Source organism: Oncorhynchus kisutch, linkage group LG6 (assembly GCF_002021735.2).
Source record: "Oncorhynchus kisutch isolate 150728-3 linkage group LG6, Okis_V2, whole genome shotgun sequence".
Taxonomy (NCBI): Eukaryota; Metazoa; Chordata; class Actinopteri; order Salmoniformes; family Salmonidae; genus Oncorhynchus; species Oncorhynchus kisutch.
The window spans coordinates 68,965,357-68,991,707 of NC_034179.2; the positions used below are offsets into that span (position 1 = coordinate 68,965,357).

Genomic DNA, 26,351 nt, shown 5'->3' on the forward strand with positions numbered 1-26,351 from the left:
CGTTTAAGTCAAGTCAAATCAAATCAAATTGAACATGAACAAAGCTAGCAGGTTAGCTCCACGGCTTCACTCCTGAAGGTGAATGCTTGTGGCAGAGGCTAGTTGCAGGTAGAAGTTTTATGGGAAAATGGCTTCAGTCTGGTCATCCCGTCTCCTCCATGTCCTCCTGTTCTACACAGCAGATAAAACATTCACGTAGTGTAGTAATCTTGAACTTAGTCTTCTCCAGACAGAATGCAGGTGGATGTTATATTTCATAACTCTCCACCCATCAGGCATTGATGCGCTTTGAAAGACTAGTCATGGCTCAAATCAACACCATCATCCCGGAAACCTTAGACCTACTCCAAATCGCATACCGCCCCAACAGATCCACAGATGATGCAATCTCAACGGCACTCCACACTGCCCTTTCCCACCTGGACAAAAGGAACACATATGTGAGAATTATGACTACAGCTCAGCATTCAACACCATACTCCCATTGAAGCTCATCACTAAGCTAATCACCTTGGGACTAAACACCTCCCTCTGCAACTGGATCCTGGACTTCTTGACAGGCCACCCCCAGGTAGTAATGATAGGCAACAACACATCTGCCACACTGATCCTCAACACGGGGGCCCCTCAAGGGTGCGTGCCTAGTCCCCTTCTATACTCCCTGTTCACCCAGGACTACATTGCCAAGCACGACTAAAACACCATCATTAAGTTTGCTAATGACACAACGGTGGCAGGCCTGATCACCGACAACGATGAGACAATCTATAGGGAGGAGGTCAGAGACCTGGCAGTGTGGTGGCAGGACAACAACCTCTCCTGCAGCGTGAGCCAGACAAAGGAGATGATTGTGGACTACAGGAAAAGGAGGGCCGAACACACTCCCATTCGCATCGAGGGGGCTGTAGTAGAGCGGGTCAAAAATGTCTAGTTCCTTGGTGTCCACATCACCAACAAACTATCATGGTCCAAACACACCAACAAAGTCATGGGCATGACAATGCCTTTTCTGCCACAGGAGACTGAAAAGATTTGGCATGGATCCCAAGATCCTCAAATAATTCTACAGCTGCACCATTGAGAGTATCCTGACCGGCTGCATCACCGCCTGGTTTGGCAACTGCTCGGCGCTAATGAGGGTAGTGCGTACAGCCCAGTACATCACTGGGGCCAAGCTTCCTGCCATCCAGGACCTATATACTAGGCGGTGTCAGAGGAAGGCCTAAAAAATGGTCAAAGGGGCCTCTCGGGTGGTGCAGTGGTTAAGGGCGCTGTACTGCAGCGCCAGCTGTGCCATCAGAGTCCCTGGGTTCGTGCCCAGGCTCTGTCGTAACCGGCCGCGACCGGGAGGTCCGTGGGGCGACGCACAATTGGCCTAGCGTCGCCCGGGTTAGGGAGGGCTTGGTCGGTAGGGGTGTCCTTGTCTCATCGCGCACCAGCGACTCCTGTGGCGGGCTGGGCGCAGTGTGCTCTAACCAAGGTGGCCAGGTGCACGGTGTCTCCTCCGGCTCATTGGTGCGGCTGGCTTCCGGGTTGGATGTACGCTGTGTTAAGAAGCAGTGCGGCTTGGTTGGGTTGTGTATCGGAGGACGCATGACTTTCAACCTTCGTCTCTCCCGAGCCCGTACGGGAGTTGTAGCGATGAGACAAGATAGTAGCTACTACAACAATTGGATACCACGAAATTGGGGAGAAAAATTATTAAAATAAAAAATGGTCAAAGACTCCAGCCACCCAAGTCATAGACTGTTCTCGTTGCTACCGCACGGCAAGCGGTACTGCTGAACATAAGACTGCTGAACAATTGAACATTTAATCAAATATGCCACTGGGACTATTTGCATTGACCCCCTTTGTTTTTACACTGCTGCTATTCACTGTTTATTATCTATGCATATTCACTTTACCCCTACCTGTACAAATTACCTCGACTAACCTGTACCCCTGCACATTGACTCGGTACTGGTATCCCCTGTATATAGCCTCGTTATTGTTATTTTATTGTGTTACTTTTTTCTTTCTTTTTTTCTTTCGTTTATTTAGTCAATATTTTCTTAACTCTATTTTCTTAAAACTGCATTGTTGGTTAAGTGCTAGTAAGTAAACATTTCACTTGAATACACCTGTTGTATTTGGCTCATGTGACCAGTGGCGACCTGTCATTCATGATATATAATTTTTTTGTGGGGGGAGCTTGCTGTTTTGCATGTTATTTTTGCATTAATACGTGTCACATATCAGTTTGCAAAGAATGTAAAATAATACATATATCATTGAGTTAATTAATCAGCATACAAACATGGTCTCTTTTTTGTTTTCTTGAGTAAGGCAGCTCCAAAATGCAGGTGTTTCAGCCTAGCTCCATGCTTTCTGTGGTGGTGGGGCAAGCCAGCAGAAAATACGGAGCGTTGCACCATGATTGGCTTAGTGTTCTGTCACTCATGGGGACACTACGTCACTGCCAAGTCTAAGGGTAGAGCTAGAAAATTCTATTCCCTTAGGTGCCTCCATAGAGTTGCCATCCAAGATGGCGTAGCAGTAAGTCGTCCTGTCGTGTCGTGTCCCTGTATATTTTGTTTATATTTTGTTTATTTTTCGTTTTTTACATATTTTTCGTCTTTTACATAGCTATCCCTTTAAAAACATTTTGCTAAACCTAAGCTTCCAAATACGCTGGATCTTCACAACTAGCTATCTAGCTAAACCGCAACCCTGGACGACTACCCCTGGCTAGCGTTTCCACCCACTTAGCTTGAAGCTAGCCCGGCCTGCGCTACCACCGTAGCATACTCCTGAGCTACAATACCCGGGCCCACGACCGGTCTATCGATGTCACCGCATGAAGAGGAATAAACAGACTCACCCCATCGCGACGTCCCCCAAAGGCTAACTCTCTAGCCCTCGCTATCTCCCTGCTTGCTAATTCGGCCTGCTAACTGCTAGCTTGTCCAGCTCCGGTCCGCTAACTGCTACCTTGTCTAGCCCGGGCCTACAAACTGTTAGCTTGTTAGCACAGGCCTGCTAACCGCCTGAATCGCCGCGTCCCAAACGCCCACCGGACCCATATTTACTTTCTATCTCTTTTGACTTTTAATTTGTTTATACCTTCCGGAAACCTGCCTCACCCAATGTGATATGGAATCGCTATTATTTTTTATTTATTTTTAGAACACACTCAAGAACCTCCAGAAGCTAACCAGCTAACTAGCTACAAGCTATTTAGTCATTGTTCGTTTTTTTAACCTGGATAACACTCGCCAGTCCAGCTTCCCTTCCCCATCCACCGCTGCCCCCTGGACACTGATCTCTTGGCTACTTAGCTGATGCACGCTGGACTGTCCATAAATCACGGTACTCCATTCTGCTTGTTTGTTTTATCTGTTGGCCCCGTTGCCTAGTCTACGCCATTTTACCTGCTGTTGTTGTGCTAGCTGATTAGCTGTTGTCTCACCTACTGTTTTAGCTAGCTTTCCCAATTCAACACCTGTGATTACTGTATGCCTCGCTGTATGTCTCTCTCAAATGTCAATATGCCTTGTATACTGTTGTTCAGGTTAGTTATCATTGTTTTAGTTCACAATGGAGCCCCTAGTTCCACTCTTCATACCCCTGATAACTCCTTTGTCCCACCTCCCACACATGCGGTGACCTCACCCATTACTACCAGCATGTCCAGAGATACAACCTCTCTCATCATCACCCAGTGCCTGGGCTTACCTCCGCTGTACCCGCACCCCACCATACCCCTGTCTGCGCATTATGCCCTGAATATATTCTACCATGCCCAGAAACCTGCTCCTCTTATTCTCTGTCCCCAACGCTCTAGGCGACCAGTTTTGATAGCCTTTAGCCGCACCCTCATACTACTCCTTCTCTGTTCCGCGGGTGATGTGGAGGTAAACCCAGGCCCTGCATGTCCCCAGGCACCCTCATTTGTTGACTTCTGTGTTCGAAAAAGCCTTGGTTTCATGCATGTCAACATCAGAAGCCTCCTCCCTAAGTTTGTCTTACTCACTGCTTTAGCACACTCTGCTAACCCTGATGTCCTTGCTGTGTCTGAATCCTGGCTCAGGAAGGCCACCAAAAATTCAGAGATTTCCATACCCAACTATAACATCTTCCGTCAAGATAGAACTGCCAAAGGGGGAGGAGTTGCAGTTTACTGCAGAGATGGCCTGCAAAGTAATGTCATACTTTCCAGGTCCATACCCAAACAGTTCGAACTACTAATTTTGAAAATTACTCTCTCCAGAAATAAGTCTCTCACGGTTGCCGCCTGCTACCGACCCCCCTCAGCTCCCAGCTGTGCCCTGGACACCATTTGTGAATTGATCGCCCCCCATCTAGCTTCAGAGTTTGTTCTGTTAGGTGACCTAAACTGGGATATGCTTAACACCCCGCCAGTCCTACAATCTAAGCTAGATGCCCTCAATCTCACACAAATCATCAAGGAACCCACCAGGTACAACCCTAACTCTGTAAACAAGGGCACCCTCATAGACGTCATCCTGACCAACTGGCCCTCCAAATACACCTCCGCTGTCTTCAACCAGGATCTCAGCGATCACTGCCTCATTGCCTGTATCCGCTACGGAGCCGCAGTCAAACGACCACCCCTCATCACTGTCAAACGCTCCCTAAAACACTTCTGTGAGCAGGCCTTTCTAATCGACCTGGCCCGGGTATCCTGGAAGGACATTGACCTCATCCCGTCAGTTGAGGATGCCTGGTCATTCTTTAAAAGTAACTTCCTCACCATTTTAGATAAGCATGCTCCGTTCAAAAAATGCAGAACTAAGAACAGATACAGCCCTTGGTTCACCCCAGACCTGACTGCCCTCGACCAGCACAAAAACATCCTGTGGCGGACTGCAATAGCATCGAATAGTCCCCGTGATATGCAACTGTTCAGGGAAGTCCGGAACCAATACACGCAGTCAGTCAGGAAAGCTAAGGCCAGCTTCTTCAGGCAGAAGTTTGCATCCTGTAGCTCCAACTCCAAAAAGTTCTGGGACACTGTGAAGTCCATGGAGAACAAGAGCACCTCCTCCCAGCTGCCCACTGCACTGAGGCTAGGTAACACGGTCACCACTGATAAATCCATGATTATCGAAAACTTCAATAAGCATTTCTCAACGGCTGGCCATGCCTTCCGCCTGGCTACTTCAACCTCGGCCAACAGCTCTGCCCCCCCCGCAGCTCCTCGCCCAAGCCTCTCCAGGTTCTCCTTTACCCAAATCCAGATAGCAGATGTTCTGAAAGAGCTGCAAAACCTGGACCCGTACAAATCAGCTGGGCTTGACAATCTGGACCCTCTATTTCTGAAACTATCTGCCACCATTGTCGCAACCCCTATTACCAGCCTGTTCAACCTCTCTTTCATCTCGTCTGAGATCCCCAAGGATTGGAAAGCTGCCGCAGTCATCCCCCTCTTCAAAGGGGGAGACACCCTGGACCCAAACTGTTACAGACCTATATCCATCCTGCCCTGCCTATCTAAGGTCTTCGAAAGCCAAGTCAACAAACAGGTCACTGACCATCTCGAATCCCACCGTACCTTCTCCGCTGTGCAATCTGGTTTCCGAGCCGGTCATGGGTGCACCTCAGCCACACTCAAGGTACTAAACGACATCATAACCGCCATCGATAAAAGACAGTACTGTGCAGCCGTCTTCATCGACCTCGCCAAGGCTTTCGACTCTGTCAATCACCATATTCTTATCGGCAGACTCAGTAGCCTCGGTTTTTCGGATGACTGCCTTGCCTGGTTCACCAATTACTTTGCAGACAGAGTTCAGTGTGTCAAATCGGAGGGCATGCTGTCCGGTCCTCTGGCAGTCTCTATGGGGGTGCCACAGGGTTCAATTCTCGGGCCGACTCTTTTCTCTGTGTATATCAATGATGTTGCTCTTGCTGCGGGCGATTCCCTGATCCACCTCTACGCAGACGACACCATTCTATATACTTTCGGCCCGTCTTTGGACACTGTGCTATCTAACCTCCAAACAAGCTTCAATGCCATACAACACTCCTTCCGTGGCCTCCAACTGCTCTTAAACGCTAGTAAAACCAAATGCATGCTTTTCAACCGGTCGCTGCCTGCACCTGCATGCCCGACTAGCATCACCACCCTGGATGGTTCCGACCTAGAATATGTGGACGTCTATAAGTACCTAGGTGTCTGGCTAGACTGCAAACTCTCCTTCCAGACTCATATCAAACATCTCCAATCGAAAATCAAATCAAGAGTCGGCTTTCTATTCCGCAACAAAGCCTCCTTCACTCAAGCCGCCAAGCTTACCCTAGTAAAACTGACTATCCTACCGATCCTCGACTTCGGCGATGTCATCTACAAAATGGCTTCCAACACTCTACTCAGCAAACTGGATGCAGTCTATCACAGTGCCATCCGTTTTGTCACTAAAGCACCTTATACTACCCACCACTGCGACTTGTATGCTCTAGTCGGCTGGCCCTCGCTACATATTCGTCGCCAGACCCACTGGCTCCAGGTCATCTACAAGTCCATGCTAGGTAAAGCTCCGCCTTATCTCAGCTCACTGGTCACGATGGCAACACCCATCCGTAGCACGCGCTCCAGCAGGTGTATCTCACTGATCATCCCTAAAGCCAACACCTCATTTGGCCGCCTTTCGTTCCAGTACTCTGCTGCCTGTGACTGGAACGAATTGCAAAAATCGCTGAAGTTGGAGACTTTTATCTCCCTCACCAACTTCAAACATCAGCTATCTGAGCAGCTAACCGATCGCTGCAGCTGTACATAGTCTATTGGTAAATAGCCCACCCTTTTCACCTACCTCATCCCCATACTGTTTTTATTTATTTACTTTTCTGCTCTTCTGCACACCAATATCTCTACCTGTACATGACCATCTGATCTTTTATCACTCCAGTGTTAATCTGCAAAATTGTAATTATTTGCCTACCTCCTCATGCCTTTTGCACACATTGTATATAGACCCCCCCTTCGTTTTCTACTGTGTTATTGACTTGTTAATTGTTTACTCCATGTGTAACTCTTTGTTGTATGCTCACACTGCTATGCTTTATCTTGGCCAGGTCGCAGTTGCAAATGAGAACTTGTTCTCAACTAGCCTACCTGGTTAAATAAAGGTGAAATAAAATAAAATAAAAAATAATAAAAGTTATAGTGCAATTCATGTATTGTTTAGTGTTGTATTTTATAGTGGCTTTGTTGGCATGCATCCACTTTTTTTTTGCCCTACCAAGATTTACATGCCAAAATCGTCACTACATGTGATAAATAACATTTTATTTTATTAATTAAGAATTGTTATTGAAGTGTTTCCTGTAGCTGGTATATTGCCTCTTATTGGTGATCGATAGCCCCATCTAGTGGTCTCTTTAGCTTCATACTCTATTACAATCCTGTGTTATTTATTCAGAGGAAATGTTCACATGGTTTATGTCAAAGCAATGATTGATGATATTTCTCTGTCCGCATTTCTACCTTTTGTATATAATCTAGAACATGCATTATGTTGTACTAGGTACAGATTTATTGATTTTCTGTCTTGCTTGAGCATATGCAATTATCCTTGAAATGGAAGCCAGGTGTGAGTGCTGCTGAAGATTTACACTGAGGATGGCCTGAGACCAAAACGTTTGTTTTGTTTTCACATTACATTTATGATTTTTTGGGGCATCATGATGTTCTAATAAAAATCTTTATTTTGCATTCAAGCCTCAGTTCTGGATTTATTATTTTTCTCAACAGTGTGCGGGTCTCCATCTCTTTCAGATCAGAGAGGAAATCACACAATGCATTCATGTCACACGAACTTCGCTTCAACTTTAGGGTCTCCTTCAAGGTGGTGGAAAAAGTACTCAGTTGTCATACTTGTGTAAAATTAAAGATACCTTAATAGAAAAGGACTCACGTAAAAGTCAGCCAGTAAAATACTACTTGAGAAAAGTCGAAAAGGATCTTGTTTTAAATGTACTTAAGTACAGGGATGGGGAAAACTACTAAATTGTCATACTTGAGTAAAAGTAAATGCTATATATCAAATATTTTCACATATGTTTTCAAAGGTGATCTGATTGGTCAAAAGACCAATTAATGGGGGAAAAAGATCACAATTGGGCTGCTTATCTAAACGTAGCCTTACAGAAACGTTTCCTCTGACAGTGTAAGTCAGCTGTTAACGGTCTTAGTCTTTGGCTTCGACATTGTTCTCCTGTGAGGAGTAGTGAGCTGCATTTTGTATGATTTCACCCACAATGCAGTGCGAAATCACTACCCACCTTTGGAATATACTATTATTCCCAGATAAGGGGAGAACATATTTTCTATTTACGTTATCTTATGATTTCAGACAATATTGCTCTCTCTTACTTTCGCTCTCTCTACCAATTAGTACTTTAATGCTAACACTTCACATGAAAAAGATTATATGTGTGTCATATTCCGTTTATTTCACAAAAGAATCGTTGTATATCTAATTTTGGATTCTCCTGTAGCTTTAATGGTACGGCCCTGTCCGTCCCTCGACTCTTCCTTTTTCTATTGCAGTAGCAGCCATGAGGTAAGCCAACCGACTTTGTGCGAGTCCAAATTGTCATATTTTTTATAAAATAAACATGAATTGCCCATTAAACGTTTACTAAGGTTGTCCCAACATTTTTACGCGACACTACCGTCAAAGTCCCTTAACAAATGTCATCTTGGAAAAGCTACATTTCATTTAAATGTGCCGCACGATGTTCCGAGCCAGGGAGGCCATGTTGTCGACCAAGATTTCTGAGACGAGGCTTTCAGGCCTAACGTTAAACAAATGCGAGTTAAACCCCTTTGCTATCATAGCTGACTAGATTACGATCGTTTAAAACACGTCTGATTCCCATATTGTTAGTATCAACGATATCCATGTTCCATATAATCTGAGTGTTGACATTTGGTCTACCACATTTTGTTAGCATTTGCCAGCTAACATTACCTACACCTACTTGGACACTGGTCTCCCGATTTTGACTGATTTTCCCCGGTGCTTTGTATTAGCGAACTGGTTACTTGTGTCTTGTAAGATTCAGTGTCAACCATGTCACTTTCTAAGAACCGTAACCGTGTGGATGATATTTAGCTATACGACTATAGTAGTTAACGTTACTAGCCCGACGTCGAGTAACGTTAGCCCAGTTGCAGCCAAGGTAACTCTTAGCCATTAGAGCTAGTTGGATGCTAATGACTAACAATGAACCCGGAGTTATAAAGGATAATATGATGATTCTGAGAATGGTTTCGCAAACTATGCTAAAATGTGTGATTAGCCCCTGTTCACACTACAAACATTTAAGTTATGTTGTTAGCAACATAGTTATGCGTTACACACAATGTAATGCGTTAGCTAACTTTTCATTTCTAACCCAGCATGCTCAGGCTTCAAAAGAGGCTTGCCTCCAGCGTCCTGCGCTGTGGCAAGAAGAAGGTATGGCTGGACCCCAACGAGACCAATGAGATTGCTAACGCCAACTCCCGTAAGGATTCAGCCAATTTGTGTTTTGCACATTATTCTGGTACTATGTGATGAAGTTAATGTAGCCTGTGCATAATCTACCCAGTAGTTGACTGAATATTGATATTTTTTTTGCTGTAAATTCACCTGCTTTGTCTAAACCCTATTTTCTGTCCCCCCCCCAGGCCAGCAGATCCGTAAACTGGTAAAGGATGGTCTTATCATCCGCAAGCCAGTCACGGTGCACTCTCGTGCACGCTGCCGCAAGAACACGCTGGCGCGTCGCAAGGGAAGGCACACAGGAATCGGTGAGTGAATGCTGTAGTAGCTATATCGACTAGTGATGTTTTTATTTACGTAACTGATTTTTACTAAAAACAGGATTGTGAATTATGGGGTGTATTAATCTCAGGCACAATCCTTTCCTCTGCTCACCCTACCAGGTAAGAGAAAGGGTACAGCCAACGCCCGTATGCCAGAGAAGCTGTCTTGGATGCGTCGCATGAGAATCCTGCGTCGTCTTCTCCGTCGCTACAGGGAGTCCCATAAGATTGACAGGCACATGTAAGTTCTCCACATCCACCCTCGAGTATACAGATTCACAAGGCATAGCAACTCCTATTGTGTCCATTTCAAGGATGTCTCTTGCACATGGATTATGTTGAACTAGCTAACTCTACTAGCCTAGGCTGAACTTGCTAGCGATAATGGCTAACAATCAACCGAGTTATAATGGTAAAAATGTTTCCTGAGAATGGTTTTGCAAACTTTGTTGAAATTTGATGCCATTTTTCTCTTGGCTATCTGATTAACCCCTGTTCAAATTCCTATTTGATTTAGGAAGGAATTTCAAATGTAGTTCATTAATTGCTCAATTATTCATTTTGTATTTATTGAATTGTTTAAAGTGTGTATTGTAGATTAATTTGCTCATCTTGTTTTGCCCCTTCCCCGCAGGTACCACAGTCTCTACCTTAAGGTGAAGGGTAATGTGTTCAAGAACAAGCGTATCCTCATGGAGCACATCCACAAGCTGAAGGCAGACAAGGCCCGCAAGAAGCTTCTGTGGTAAGTCTAAAACCAAAACTACAACTCCCATCTGCCTTGGACTTTTCTATGTGCAATGTTTTGTATTAGTGGAGAAGGAACTGAAAGCAGATCTTTATATGGGAGTGTTTATAGATGGTAAGATGTACATTTGTGTTCAGCCAAAAGATAAGTTGGTGTTTGACCACTTTTCTCTCTGCAGTGACCAGGCTGAGGCCCGTCGTTCCAAGACAAAGGAGGCCCGTAAGCGCAGAGAGGAGCGCCTGGCAGCAAAGAAAGAGGAGATCATCAAGACCCTGTCAAAGGAGGAGGAGACCACCAAGAAGTAAACAGTTTCTTGTCCCTGGCATGCACCTCCTGCCCTTCCCTCTGTCAAGTGATGACAATAAAAAGTGTATGAAAGACAACCCTGTCTCCTGAGTCCACTCTTACTTGATCACACCTGTGATGTACACTACCTGACATGGTTTCATGGGTTTATCAATTGTGAACTGTCATTGGATTACTTCTATTTACAAGGATATAACCTCTCCTACACAATGACATTGTGTGATCTCACTGTTTTTCCTCAGTCCAGACTTTTCAAAAAGCTTGTAGGAAATTGACAGGACAAGCCTTACATGACCTTACATTTGCTGTATGACGAGCTAAGAATCTTTATTTTTATTAACTTGTGAATCCACATTGAGCTATGAGGACAGTTGGTAAAACTCTCGTCACATGTGCCACAAGGTGTTAGAATGTGATAAGTGTTGGTGATATTCAAGTGGTTTGGATATGCAGGGTGTGGTTGTATGTGGTACCCTTTATTGTCTGACAGTATCCCTACCCTTTTCAAATTTTATTAGTCACATACACGTGGTTAGCAGATGTTAATACGAATGTAGGGCAATGCTTGAGTCTTTCAACAGTACAGCACTATCTACAAATTCCGCAACTACCCAATACACCTAAGTAAAGGAATGGAATAAGAATGTACTTTTCAGCTGTACAATAGCTGACTCATCTAAAGCCAATGGTGAAATTGTTTATTTGAAATTATCAAACATGTGCAAGTACAAAATGAAAAGCTGTATGACTTGTGCACTATCAATCATTTTAGTGGGGTTTCCTCTGGAATAAGCTATCATTACATCAACCCTGGTAGGACTACCTGTTCCACAAAACAGATCCTGTAAAATCATTGCTACGATCTCGTGGTCACTGTGGCACCTACTTCGCAACACTAGTCAGTCTATGACTCCCATTGTGTTATGGGATTTTTATCTATAATGACTAAATGAGGTATACTGCACTATAACTGGCAAGAATTCTACCGTCTTGTAGTATTAATGTTTGGTCATTAGGAAGGGGTTATATGGCATGTAGCTAGGAAGAAAGGAATGTATGTGGAGATAAGAGGACGGGGAGGGCTCCTCCAGGGTTATGGTGTCTGGGGGAGCCTGGAACTGTCAGCTGAGGGGTTATAAACTGTGGTTGGACTGAGAAAATCCATGTTGGTGTGTATGTATGTGCGTCGTTTAGGATGGTAGAAGAAGGAATGTATTTGTGAAAACTTGAGAGCTCTCGCAAATAAATTGGAAGCCTGCCTCTGTCGTCTGAAGGTAGTACGCCGAAAACCGTGCACCGGCCGGTCTTAACCCGTTATTTAAAGACCTGGCCCCTGAAAATTGGGGTTTAAAAAAACAGGCCGAGATATATATAAATATATCTAAGGTTGACAGAGACGGTGACGGAATCTCACGAACATTGCTTTTCCCAGCCTACAAACAAGCTCAGTAAAACTTTATTTGGGGAATTGACGGACGGGCTACATTTGGAGAAATATGGTTAATGACTCTTGTGTGGTTTGGGCGTTGATTTAAAAAAATCCATGGGGCATTCTGATCTGGTGACCTGTCTTTAGAATGTTGTGTAGAGAACCCTGATATAGGTAGTGTCCTATGCAATTGGAAGACAGGAATTTGATATAGAAGCCACCTAGGAAGGGAAAAGTCCTCAGCGACTTAGGTCCGAAACGACTTAGGTTATCTGCACTACCAATGTAAACTAATTAATATTGAGATCTAAGGTGGAACCTGATCAAGAGTATATTAGTGGGTCAATTAAGAGACGAGATATAGGGGGCTATTACAAATGAATGTATACTATTTGTGAACCTAGGGAAACTAACGGAAAGGAGGTATATACGTAGATTGTGAGAATATACCGTAGGACAAAATTATAGTAAGAATATCAGCAAGGGAAAGGTTCATTAACACGTCAAGAGTCATAAGGAACGATAATTCGCTCACGTGTGAGACCTAATAATTTATCAAGAGTCACAATAGTAACTATTCCTAAATTCTGATAGAAGAGAGCGAGATTAATGAGAATCCTCGCTGAGGAAAAGCTTGGGCTTTTAAATTAGGGCTATTTGTTTTGTCTCGGTGCTGGATTTTACGAATACAGACAATTGTAAAAATAGGTTTATTTTGCGAAGAGTCTTCGCTATCCAAATAGCATGTGTGGTTCGGTGGTAAAATTCTCACGGGAGGCCCGGGTTCAGTTCCCGGGAAATGCTTTTACTAAAATCAGAGTTTTTGATTGTATTTAAACTATTTGTATGTTTTGCCTAGAAAGTTTAGTCGCTAGTGTTTGTATATGATGTAAACTGAACGTTTTAAATAGTTTGTTTGGTTCAAATTGAAAGACTAATTCATTCAACTTAAAATAAGGGCGAAGCGAATTTTGATGCAAGAAGATGTCTGTTTGAATAATGTATTGGGAATGGAGTCGTAATTAAAATGCTGAAAGTAAGGAAGAGAGTTAGTTGCTGTGTTGGCTACAAATTTTCAGGGTAAATTGCTAGAGGCAGGTAGATTGTTGTGGAATAACGTAAAACTGCGTCATTACATTAGATATACAATAACATTACTCAAATTGTTTTGACCGTTGTTCAGATACAATCTTTTCTGTACTTCTGGCAGTACAATTTTGATTGAGAGATGTTGATTGATGTTGTCCAACATTTGTGATAAATTGGGGTTTGGTTTATCGAATCCGTACGTACTACTGCTGCTGCAGACAGCCAACAATAATTTGCAATTCATTGAAAGTCGCTGCGGCTTGGGCTGGGCTGAACGCCTGTTAATGACATCACTCACAATGCACTTTTGTCGACACGGCACCGATGTTGTGACTGAGGGTGACAGAGAAAATTGTTTGTGTCATTTAGAAGGAAAATGCGTGCATTACTGCTTTGAGTCACTTTTCAGAAGTTGATAAAAATGTCCAAATACATTTTTCCAAATACATTTGTAAAAGTAGCTGTATATCGTCAGGGTAGTCTGAAAAGATGCTAAAACTAGCAACAAAATCGCGAGGTGGCCATCATTGATTGGTGGCGTTCATTGGGCTATATTTGGCTGTAAGAAAGGGAGATCTGAATGTTTGAACCGTAAAACATTGTGGGTTGTGCCATGGCGGAGATCTTTGTGGGCTATACTCAGCCTTGTCTCAGGATGGTAAGTTGGTGGTTGACGGTATCCCTCTAGTGGTGTGGGGGCTGTGCTTTGGCAAAGTGGGTGGGGTTATATCCTTCCTGTTTGGCCCTGTCCGGGGGTGTCCTCGGATGGGGCCACAGTGTCTCCCGACCCCTCCTGTCTCAGCCTCCAGTATTTATGCTGCAGTAGTTTATGTGTCGGGGGGCTAGGGTCAGTTTGTTATATCTGGAGTACTTCTCCTGTCCTATTCGGTGTCCTGTGTGAATTTAAGTGTGCTCTCTCTAATTCTCTCTTTCTCTCTCTCGGGGGACCTGAGCCCTAGGACCATGCCTCAGGACTATCTGACATGATGACTCCTTGCTGTCCCCAGTCCACCTGGCCGTGCTGCTGCTCCAGTTTCAACTGTTCTGCCTTATTATTATTATTGGACCATGCTGGTCATTTATGAACATTTGAACATCTTGGCCATGTTCTGTTATAATCTCCACCCGGCACAGCCAGAAGAGGACTGGCCACCCCACATAGCCTGGTTCCTCTCTAGGTTTCTTCCCAGATTTTGGCCTTTCTATGGAGTTTTTCCTAGCCACCGTGCTTCTACACCTGCATTGCTTGCTGTTTGGGGTTTTAGGCTGGGTTTCTGTGCAGCACTTTGAGATATCAGCTGATGTACGAAGGGCTATATAAATACATTTGATTTGATAATGTATTCTGGTGGTAATTGATTCTTGGTTTGTTTATTTGTTTACTGTTTATTGTAGATTTTAGGTGTTGATTTTACTTAATTTAACACAGTATTATCTGATGTGTTTTGAGTAGGATTCCTTCTTCCGGGACAGATGGAATTTTTTGTTGAATGCCTGGGATTGAATTGCTGATTTCTTACACTGAGAAATGTACTGCATTTGCGACAGAGGAAAAAAGTATTACATTTAGATAGTAATGATATCAGGATAGTTGTATCTAAGGGTAGCATGTTCACTTAAGCATACATATACATTGACGTTGATTAAAACTTCTGATTAATGATTTGAGGTAAAGAGGAATTATCATTAGGTTTGGAGAACTGGAATCAATAGGATCCGGGGGTCAATCTCTCTGATGAAAATTCCCTAACCCTGTCATTTCATCCCTGTGTTTGTTCATAGAAGTGGAAGTGTGTCTGGCCTCTAGCTGATGATGTGTTCTCTGGGAGAGGGTGGGGCTTTACAGGTATGCTGGCCGTCCTGAGCTATCTGATTGTGGGAGCCATATTCCTGATACACCATGAACCCCCAAGGAGGCCGAAAAGGGTAACTGGATTCATATGGGAGATGAGGGAAATTTGATTTTACCAAAGCATCTTAGGAGTTCACTGAAACTGAATAGTAAGGAAGTGAGAGTGGAGTTGGGGAAGGATATCTCAGTTGTGTTCTATGTAGACCAATTGGGGTCCTTCACTCCTTGGCAGTCTAGAACAATGGGTCTCTGGGGAAGGTATTTGTGTAAACCACAGTGTAATTCATGGAATCAAGTCATAGCTCACTGAGAAGGGTGGCTATGCAAACCCACACACTCAATATGGGAACAGATGGAGTTTAGTAAAGGTGGGAGTTTTGGGCTGTTTTCCGGAGCAGGGGTGGTATTGTATAAAGGTATCAATTACCATTAAAACTGTAAAGATCCAGGATCTTGGATTATGGTATATTGGTTTTGATCAGTCTTTAACGGATTATATGGTACCATTCCAGGTGACAGAGGTAAAAGCTGGTAAGGATACTATGGGCAGCCAGAGTTTAATCAGTTTCCATAACACAACTGGTAATCCTAGTGTAATCATCCAGGGCCAAGGACCGGTGCAAATAGTTCAGACAAAAGACTTTAAAGAAGTGATAGAGTTGGAGACTGGGTTTAGAGAATCCAACCTCTGGTTAGAGTCAATTCAATATACGGCCAGATCAGTAGCTAAAGAAGAATGCTATGCCTGTGCCACAGGATGGTATGAGAAGGAATGTATTTGTGAAAACTTGTGAGCTCTCGCAAATAAATTGGGATCTGATCAATTGTGAGCTGGGAATTCTGTCTGTTTTATTTAAGACCAGAACTTTACAACCTCTGGGTATCAGACAGATAAATATAATTGGAATTTATGAACACTGATTAAATAATTACATGACACATTGTTAGCCAAATATGATTATGTATCAGTTGGGCAACTTTTCTATGCCATTTGAGAATTGTGGCCATATTTTAATTTACTAGGCAAGTTGGTGAAGAACAAATCTTATTTACAATGACGATCTAGGAACAGTGACGGCCTGAACTGCCTTGTTCAGGGGCAGTACGACAGATTTTTACCTTGTCAGCTCGAAGAGTCCATCTAGCAACCGTTTGGTTACTGGCCGAATACTAACCACTAGGCTACCTGCCGCCCATAGAATGTTTCTTTATGGGAAGAGGAGGGGATCATGGAGCGTATATTCAAATAGCCATTTTAATTTAGGATAAAACAAAATGGGTCAGACCTTTTTACAGTGGGGCAAAAAAGTATTTAGTTAGCCACCAATTGTGCAAGTTCTCCCACTTAAAAAGATGAGAGAGGCCTGTAATTTTCATCGTAGGTACACTTCAAGTATAACAGACAAAATGAGAAAAAAAATCCAGAAAATTAAATTGTAGGATTTTTAATGAATTTATTTGCAAATTATGGTGGAAAATAAGTATTTGGTCACCTACAAATAAGAAAGATTTCTGGCTCTCACGGACCTGTAACTTCTTCTTTAAGAGACTCCTCTGTCCTCCACTCGTTACCTGTATTAATGGCACCTGTTTGAACTTGTTATCAGTATAAAAGACACCTGTCCACAACCTCAAACAGTCACACTCCAAACTCCACTATGGCCAAGACCAAAGAGCTGTCAAAGGACACCAGAAACAAAATTGTAGACCTGCACCAGGCTGGGAAGACTGAATCTGCAATAGGTAAGCAGCTTGGTTTGAAGAAATCAACTGTGGGAGCAATTATTAGGAAATGGAAGACATACAAGACCACTGATAATCTCTCTCGATCTGGGGCTCCACGCAAGATCTCAAAATGATCACAAGAATGGTGAGCAAAAATCCCAGAACCACACGGGGGGACCTAGTGAATGACCTGCAGAGAGCTGGGACCAAAGTAACAAAGCCTACCATCAGTAACACACTACTCCGCCAGGGACTCAAATCCTGCAGTGCCAGACGTGTCCCCCTGCTTAAGCCAGTACATGTCCAGGCCCGTCTGAAGTTTGCTAGAGAGTATTTGGATGATCCAGAAGAAGATTGGGAGAATGTCATATGGTCAGATGAAACCAAAATATAACTTTTTGGTAAAAACTCAACTCGTCGTGTTTGGAGGACAAAGAATGTTGAGTTGCATCCAAAGAACACCATACCTACTGTGAAGCATGGGGGTGGAAACATCATGCTTTGGGGCTGTTTTTCTGCAAAGGGACCAGGACGACTGATCCGTGTAAAGGAAAGAATGTATCGTGAGATTTTGAGTGAAAACCTCCTTCCGTCAGCAAGGGCATTGAAGATGAAACGTGGCTGGGTCTTTCAGCATGACAATGATCCCAAACACACCGCCCGGGCAACGAAGGAGTGGCTTCGTAAGAAGCATTTCAAGGTCCTGGAGTGGCCTAGCCAGTCTCCAGATCTCAACCCCATAGAAAATCTTTGGAGGGAGTTGAAAGTCCGTGTTGCCCAGCAACAGCCCCAAAACATCACTACTCTAGAGGAGATCTGCATGGAGGAATGGGCCAAAATACCAGCAACAGTGTGTGAAAACCTTGTGAAGACTTAGAGAAAACTTTTGTTATTGACCAAATAGTTATTTTCCACCATAATTTGCAAATAAATTCATAAAAAACCTACAATGTGATTTTCTGGATTTTTTCCCCTAATTTCGTCTGTCATAGTTGAAGTGTACCTATGATGAAAATTACAGGCCTCTCTCATCTTTTTAAGTGGGAGAACTTGCACAATTGGTGGCTGACTAAATACTTTTTTGCCCCACTGTATGCTGATTTAGATGAACAATTATATTTTAAAGGTCAGCCTTACACTGCAATTTTAGATTTGATTCTTTTAGCAGACTCATGCAGAGTGACTTATAGTTATGCATATGTCACCTATGATTATATTTAGTCATTTTCCTGAATGAATGAAGACCAGTGAAAGATCTGTTCAATGATATGTCTAGTTGGCAAAATTTTAACGAACATGAAAGTGGTTTGGAGAGAGAAATCCTGTGGAGGTGGTTGAGCAACACTGGACTGTTACTGGCGCAGAGATGTCTGGAAAGGTAGGGGGGTAAGAAGACGGGATGGAGTAGAGTGGGAACAGTTGGAGGTAGAGTAGTGAGAGTAAAGGTTAAGAAGAGGAAGCATGAGGAGTCTTTGGAGTTCTTGTCGGAGGAGAGTTGCGATGAGGGATTTTCGGTTCGCAGTGTTGGACTGAGATAAGTGGAGTTCATGGTGTTGGTGAAATTTAAGGACGAGGATGGGGTCACTGCGGTGAGTCTGATCAAGTTGACCAGGGGATTTGGAGAGAAAAGTAGGAGAGGTTGATTCTGCCAAAGTTCTTCGTATGAGAAGGCTCACAAACTCAAGCAGGTATGTAAACGTGTGGTTGATAGTGGCATGCCGGATCAAACTGGAAGGGAGTTATTATAGAAGTTTAAGAAATTGTTAACATGAAAGAAATAAAGGACCACTTGAAGGGAGGCTCACTTATTGAGGCAAAATGCCTCCAGATGGATTAAAGAAATACTAATTACTAATTGAATGTATGTAAACTTCTGACCCACTGGGAATGTGATGAAAGAAATAAAAGCTTAAATAAATAATTCTCTCTGCTATTATTCTGACATTTCACATTCTTAAAATAAAGTGGTGATCATAGCTGACCTAGGACAGGGAATTAAATGTCAGGAATTGTGAAAAACTGAGTTTAAATGTATTTGGCTAAGGTGTATGTAAATTTCTGACTTCAACTGTATATAGTGCTGTTAAGTGTAGCGTCTGGATCACCAGTTCAGACATCTTTTAAAAAGCTAGATATAATCCAGGCCCAAGCCCAAAGAGTATGTTGTGAAGCACAAATGTTTTGCCGCAAGGGCAGGGTCCCCCGCAATCCAAACTCTCTTAGGCCCCCCCAAAAGGCTCAAGCTGGGCCCTATGATGTTACTGATTAAGCTTTCTTCACCCTCTACAGAAGTGGCCTGCTATGACGAGACTACTGAGGCAACGACTACTGCATCAGAACACCACGATGCTGACGCGACCAACGCTCCATGCCAAACAACTATGGACTCTAGTGGTGTGAGTGTGCCCCGGCCTGTCTTTCTGTTTTGTTTTACTTTTATCATCTAACCCCCTTTTTTTAATAATAAGAACGGTAAGTTTTGAGTACTTTAATACACTAGAAGTTAATTTGTCCAAATGACTTCAAATGGGGGTCTAGGTGCATAGTGTTTAAAACAGAAATTAATGCAAATACCTTCAAAAGGTGACTACTGTCGCCTCATATGAAACATTTAATCTAAAATGCTGGTATATAGAGCCAAATGGAAAATGTTAACTGTACAAATGCATTTGCTTGGCTAAGCTATTTACAAACATCACATCCACTCTGTGGCTCACTTATCTCCCCAGCGACTTCTCAAATGCTACTATTTTAGATATTTTTTTTGTCAGCACCCTTACTTCCCACGGCTATGCCCCCTGATACAATTTTTTGGGGGTCGTGAAAGGCCTATTATCATTGTCATATCTCCGTTGATCGTGCTGATGGAAGACCAGGTAAAGTAGGCGATGCAGTTTGGGGTGAACAATAACACTGACATACTGGACGGCCGTTGTCAGTTTGTTTGACAGACCAAAGCGTGGATCCTCAACGACAAGTGGAGGAGCATGTCGGCATCTGAAGTCTACAAGAAAAGACTGTTCGGAATTGTAGTGGATGAGGTCCATGTAGCCTATAAATAAATGATAAGTATTAGAGGTCGACCGATTAATCGGACTGGCCGATTAATTAGGGCCCATTTCAAGTTTTCATAACAATCGGAAATCGGTATTTTTGGGTGCCGATATCCGATTTAAAAAAAATATTTTTACATTTTTTTATACCTTTATTTAACTAGGCAGGTCAGTTAAGAACACATTCTTATTTTCAATGACGACCTAGGAACAGTGGGTTAACTGCCTTGTTCAGGGGCAGAATGACAGATTTTCACCTTGTCAGCTCAGGGGTTCCAAACTTGCAACTGTACAGTTAACTAGTCCAACGCTCTAACCATTGCACTCCATGAGGAGCCTGCCTGTTACGCGAATGTAGTAGAAGCCAAGGTAAATTGCTAGCTAGCATTAAACTTATCTTATAAAAAACAATCAATCATAATCACTAGTTATAACTACTAATCCAGTTTAGCAGGCAATATTAACCTGGTGAAATTGTGTCATTTCTCTTGCGTTCATTGCACGCAGAGTCAGGATATATGCAACAGTTTGGGCTGCCTGGCTCATTGTGAACTAATTTGCCGGAATTGTACGTAATTATGACATAACATGGAAGGTTGTGCAATGTAACAAGAATATTAAGACTTAGGGATGCCACCTGTTAGATAAAATACCGAAACGGTTCCATATTTCACTGAAATAATAAACGTTTTGTTTTCGAAATGATAGTTTCCGTATTCGATCATATTAATGACCAAAGGCCCGTATTTCTGTGTGCTATTATGTTATAATTAAGTCTGATTTGATAGAGCAGTCTGACTGAGCAGCAGCAGGCCCGTAATAATTCATTCAAACACCACTTTCGTGCGTTTTGCCAGCAGATCTTCGGAAGCACAGCGCTGTTTAAGACTTCAAGCCTATCAGCCTAATGGCTGGTGTAACTAATGTGAAATGGCTAGCTAGTTAGCTGGGTGTGCGCTAATACCGTTTCAAACGTCACTCGCTTTTAGATTTGGAGTAGTTATTCCTCTTGCACTGCAAGGGCCGCGGCATTTGTGGAGCGATGGGTAACGCTGCTTCGAGTGTGGCTGTTGTCGATGTGTTCCTGGTTCAAGCCCAGGTAGGGGCGAGGAGAGGGACGGAAGCTATACTGTTACACTGGCAATACTATAGTGCCTATAAGAACATCCAATAGTCAAAGGTATATGAAATACAAATGGTATAGAGAAATATGCCTATAAATACTATATTAATTACAACCTAAAACCTCTTACCTTGGAATATTGAAGTCTCATGTTAAAAGGAACCACCAACTTTCATATGTTCTCATGTTCTGAGCAAGGAACTTAAACGTTAGATTTTTTACATGGCACATATTTTACATGGCACACATTTTTACATGGCACATATTACTTTCTTCTCCAACACTTTGTTTTTGCCTTATTTAAACCAAATTGAACATGTTTCATTATTTATTTGAGGCTAAATTGATTTTATTTATGTATTATATTAAGTTAAAATAAGTGTTCATTCAGTATTGTTGTAATTGTCATTATTACAAATAAATAAATGTAAAAATATATATATATATCTGCCGATTAATCGGTATCGGCTTTTTTGGCCCTCCAATAATCGGTATCGACGTTGAAAAATCATAATCGGTCGACCTCTAATAAGTATGGCTGTGAAGGATGGCTAATGAAATGTCTAGGCTATTGTTATATCAAGGAAGATAGGGTTAAAAACCTTGCATATACACGTCTCATTTGCTATGGAACTAAAATAGTTAGCATTACTAACGTCAGTCATTAGACACTCATCAAGATTCTTTATCTGGTTTGTTTTATGCCTAATCAGGGGAGAGGGTTGAAAAGGAAAGCCAGCCTTTAGAGAGCTTCAAAAGGCTTGGAGAGCTACGGTCTCAACCAAGAAGGTTGAGTGAGTTTGTCACTACTCAAATTGCATAAAAAGTTATTGTTAACTTCCTGTCCTCTCCCTCGTTGGTCATTATAGTTTATTTGAATAGCTTAATATCTATTGAACTATTACTAAATATCTTTGCTGTGACTGCTTCCTGCTAAACTATCTGAAACCACACAACTCTGTTTTGATACTCAATAAAATAAAACTGTTATTTTAGGGAGAACCATTATGTGTACACAATGTTCCCCAACAAATATAATAATCCTGCTTTTGCTGTGTTTTCCAGGTACACCGGTGTTGGTAGTGATCTTGAGTCCAGACGCCTGTTAACAAAGATCCTGAATATGGCGAGGGCAACTCAAGTAGCTGTCAGTCCAAACATTAGGCTTGGACTGCGGCAGGTTCCTGCCAATGACCTGAACTGCCTTGATTTATTTCCTGTCATTCACTCGAGGTACTAGGAAAGGTGTTTGCTTATCTAAAAGCTGAGCTTGGGAAAATCCCTTGGGTTGACAAAGATCCTGAACATGAAGCTGAACACCTACTTATTGAGATGTATCATAGTAAAACTCTACCAAAGAACAAGACAAGAGTGGTGTCTTCTCTTAATGGGGATGGGAACTATAGAGTTGTTGTGGCAACAACATCCCTGGGAATGGGTTTGGATTTCCGTAACATTTCGCATGTTGTGATGTATGGCCCACCAGGGGATTTAGAGGATATACAGGACATTCGGAAAGTATTCAGACCACTTTACTTTTCCCACATTTTGTTACGTTACAGCCTTATTCTAAAATGGATCAAATATTTTTTCCCTCATCAATTTACACACAATACCCCATAATGACAAAGCAAAAACAGGGTTTGTAGAAATATTTGCAAATTTATTAAAAATAAAAAACTGAAATATTACATTTACATAAATATTCAGACCCTTTACTCAGTACTTTATTGAAGCACCTTTGGCAGTGATTACAGCCTCGAGTCTTCTTGCGTATGACGCTACAAACTTGGCACACCTGTATTTGGGGTTTTCTCCCATTATTCTCTGCAGATCCTCTCAAGCTCTGTTAGGTTGGATGGAGAGTGTTGCTGCACAGCAATTTTCAGGTCTCTCCAGAGATGTTCGATCGGGGTCAAGTCCGGGCTCTGGCTGGGCCACTCACTTGTCCCGGAGCAACTCCTGTGTTGTCTTGGCTGTGTGCTTAGGGTTGGAAGGTGAATGTGGTGGAATTATTGTAATCAAAAGGAGAGACTTTTAGATTTCTTCAAAACAATCCAACTTTATTACTTCATTACTGCAGTAATGAAGTAATGGAGTTGGTCAATGAGCTGGTTTGAGCCACAGAATGTAATAGCAAAGTCCATGACACACAACAGATGTATGGAATGGGTGACAAGGTAAAAAAAATTGTATGAAAGATACTAGAACATCACAGCAGACAGTATCTGGTGTTAAAAGAGTTCTAGCCCCCCAAATCCATACTGGAGCCATCTCACCCTGGTACCGTATGAAATCTGTGAATGTATTGTAATGTTTTTAAAATTGTATGAACTGCCTTAATTTTGCTGGAACCCAGGAAGAGTAATGGGGATGTGCTTGCTGGGGATCCATAATGAATCCAAATACAATACTTTCTGTCGCAAACGTAGTCAAATTCTCAGCATAAGGAATCGGTGATATTTGATCCCAGGCATTTAATAAAAAGTTGTTTGAGACTTGATCTCCTACGTCTCCCTTAACATACAGTCGGGCAAAAAAGTATTTAGTCAGCCACCAATTGTGCAAGTTCTCCAACTTAAAAAAATGAGAGAGGCCTGTAATTTTCATCATAGGTACACTTCAACTATGACAGACAAAATGAGGAAAAAAATCCAGAAAATCACATTGTAGGATTGTTAATGAATTTATTTACTCCATGCAGATCTCCTCTAGAGTAGTGATGTTTTGGGGCTGTTGCTGGGCAACACTGACTTTCAACTCCCTCCAAAGATTTTCTATGGGGTTGAGATCTGGAGACTGGCTAGGCCACTCCAGGACCTTGAAATGCTTCTTACGAAGCCACTCCTTTGTTGCCCGGGTGGTGTGTTTGGGATCATTGTCATGCTAAAAGACCCAGCCACGTTTCATCTTCAATGCCCTTGCTGATGGAAGGAGGTTTTCACTCAACATCTCACGATGCATGGCCCCATTCATTCTTTCCTTTACACGGATCAGTCGTCCTGGTCCCTTTGCAGAAAAACAGCCCCAAAGCATGATGTTTCCACCTCCATGCTTCACAGTAGGTATGGTGTTCTTTGGATGCAACTCAGCATTCTTTGTCCTCCAAACACGACGAGTTGAGTTTTTACCAAAAAGTTCTATTTTGGTTTCATCTGACCATATGACATTCTCCCAATCTTCTTCTGGATCATCCAAATGCTCTCTAGCAAACTTCAGACGGGCCTGGACATGTACTGGCTTAAGCAGGGGGACACGGCTGGCACTGCAGGATTTAAGTCCCTGGCGGAGTAGTGTGTTACTGATGGTAGGCTTTGTTACTTTGGTCCCAGCTCTCTGCAGGTCATTCACTAGGTCCCCCCGTGTGGTTCTGGGATTTTTGCTCACTGTTCTTGTGATCAATTTGACCCCACGGGGTGAGATTTGCATGGATTCCCAGATCGGGGGAGATTATCAGTGGTCTTGTATGTCTTCCATTTCCTAATAATTGCTCCCACTGTTGATTTCTTCAAACCAAGCTGCTTACCTATTGCAGATTCAGTCTTCCCAGCCTGGTGCAGGTCTACAATTTTGTTTCTGGTGTCCTTTGACAGCTCTTTGGTCTTGACCATAGTGGAGTTTGGAGTGTGACTGTTTGAGGTTGTGGACAGGTGTCTTTTATACTGATAACAAGTTCAAACAGGTGCCATTAATACAGGTAATGAGTGGCGGACAGAGGAGCCTCTTAAAGAAGAAGTTACAGGTCTGTGAGAGCCAGAAATCTTGCTTGTTTGTAGGTGACCAAATACTTATTTTCCACCATAATTTGCAAATAAATTCATTAAAAATCATACAATGTGATTTTATGGATTTTTTTTCTAATTTTGTCTGTCATAGTTGAAGTGTACCTATGATGAAAATTACAGGCCTCTCTCATCTTTTTAAGTGGGAGAACTTGCACAATTGGTGGCTGACTAAATACTTTTTTGCCCCACTGTACATACTGTAGGGGACTTTCATCAGTCCCGGAATAATCCTACTCAAAAAACTCATAATACAGTGTTTCATTTAGTGAAACTGACACCTAAAATAAACAATTAACAAACCCCTAACCCCTTTCCAGTAATCTAATAATTTCAACCTGTTGCATTAATTTAGTAAAAATATAAATCTGTTGTTTAACAAGTATAGAATCTTTAAAAAGTTGCTGCTGTCTCATCAGCATAATTGTCCAAACTAACCTGCAATCCACTTTAATGACTGGACACTGTTCCACGTAATGGAAACAGATTATAATGTTAGAATACATTAACTTCTGCTCAAATTCTCTGGTATTACTGTTGCTTGGTTTTATAGTTTAGGTAATCATAAATGATCACAGAACGTTTCCGATTAAACTATTCAGACCTCTACTGCAAATATCCCACTGAATCCCTTACAGCCCAGCAAGCACGACTAACTATTATATTCTTACCAGTAGCAAAGAAATATAACCCATTATCAAAAAACGTTCTGCGCTTACCTCTATCGTAAGGTTAAAAACAAACTTGACAATTATCTCTTCTCTTTCGGCTTCCTACTTATGAAATGTCCAAGACTTTAAAAGTAACATGTAATGCGCCAAATTTATAAAATACATCAGTCAATCCATAAGAAGAAGAAAAAAACATTTCGGTGTGAACAGTTCTATCGCAATTACCTATTCGCTATTATTAGAAATAATTAGATTTAGGTAACCGCCTCTTCTTTAATTCAGTTATTTAAATAGGACTCCATTCTCAATATGTTATTCCAGCAGACCATTCAGGTGACAGACAACGTGTTACATCGAAATCGGCTAGCTATTTATGTTGAATAAATTAGCCTTTCAATTTGAACTAAGCAAGCTGTTAAAACGTTCAGTATATATCTTAACAAACACTGGCGACTGCATCTGTCCTGGCAAAAAAATACCAATAGTTGAATTACCATCAGAAACCTAGATTTTAGTCAAAACAATAGATCCAATGCTATTGAAATCACAAAGAAATCCCGCAAATAACCCAATTTACAATTGTCTGTAGTCATAACACCAGGCACATAATAACGACACAATTCCCAGAAAATAGCCTTAATTAAAGGTCCAAGCGTTTCTCCGCAGAGCTTCTCACATGCGCAAAAGGAATAGATTACCATTCAACGCGTTAAATCGACATTCATTGACTAGGAAACAGATCTTGCGATTTTT

The 26,351-nt window shown here is 42.3% G+C and overlaps 1 protein-coding gene and 1 long non-coding RNA gene across 3 annotated transcripts; both read left to right on the forward strand.

Moving 5' to 3' along the window:
* Positions 1–8,539: 8,539 nt before the first annotated feature.
* Positions 8,540–10,951, forward strand: LOC109893292 (60S ribosomal protein L19-like). The gene is made up of 6 exons (XM_020486453.2): positions 8,540–8,570; positions 9,413–9,519; positions 9,683–9,805; positions 9,941–10,061; positions 10,455–10,565; positions 10,747–10,951. The coding sequence occupies exons 1-6, from the start codon at positions 8,566–8,568 to the stop codon at positions 10,871–10,873; spliced, it is 594 nt and encodes a 197-aa protein (XP_020342042.1). The 5' UTR covers positions 8,540–8,565; the 3' UTR covers positions 10,874–10,951.
* Positions 10,952–18,270: 7,319 nt separating this feature from the next.
* On the forward strand, positions 18,271–22,509 carry LOC109892228 (uncharacterized). 2 transcript variants are annotated; one of them, XR_002255586.2, is made up of 3 exons: positions 18,271–18,657; positions 19,259–19,365; positions 22,211–22,509. It is a non-coding gene; the product is annotated as an uncharacterized LOC109892228 (long non-coding RNA). The 2 variants fall into 2 exon arrangements; XR_004210156.1 differs by lacking the exons at positions 18,271–18,657; positions 19,259–19,365 and adding an exon at positions 20,340–20,391.
* Positions 22,510–26,351: the final 3,842 nt, after the last annotated feature.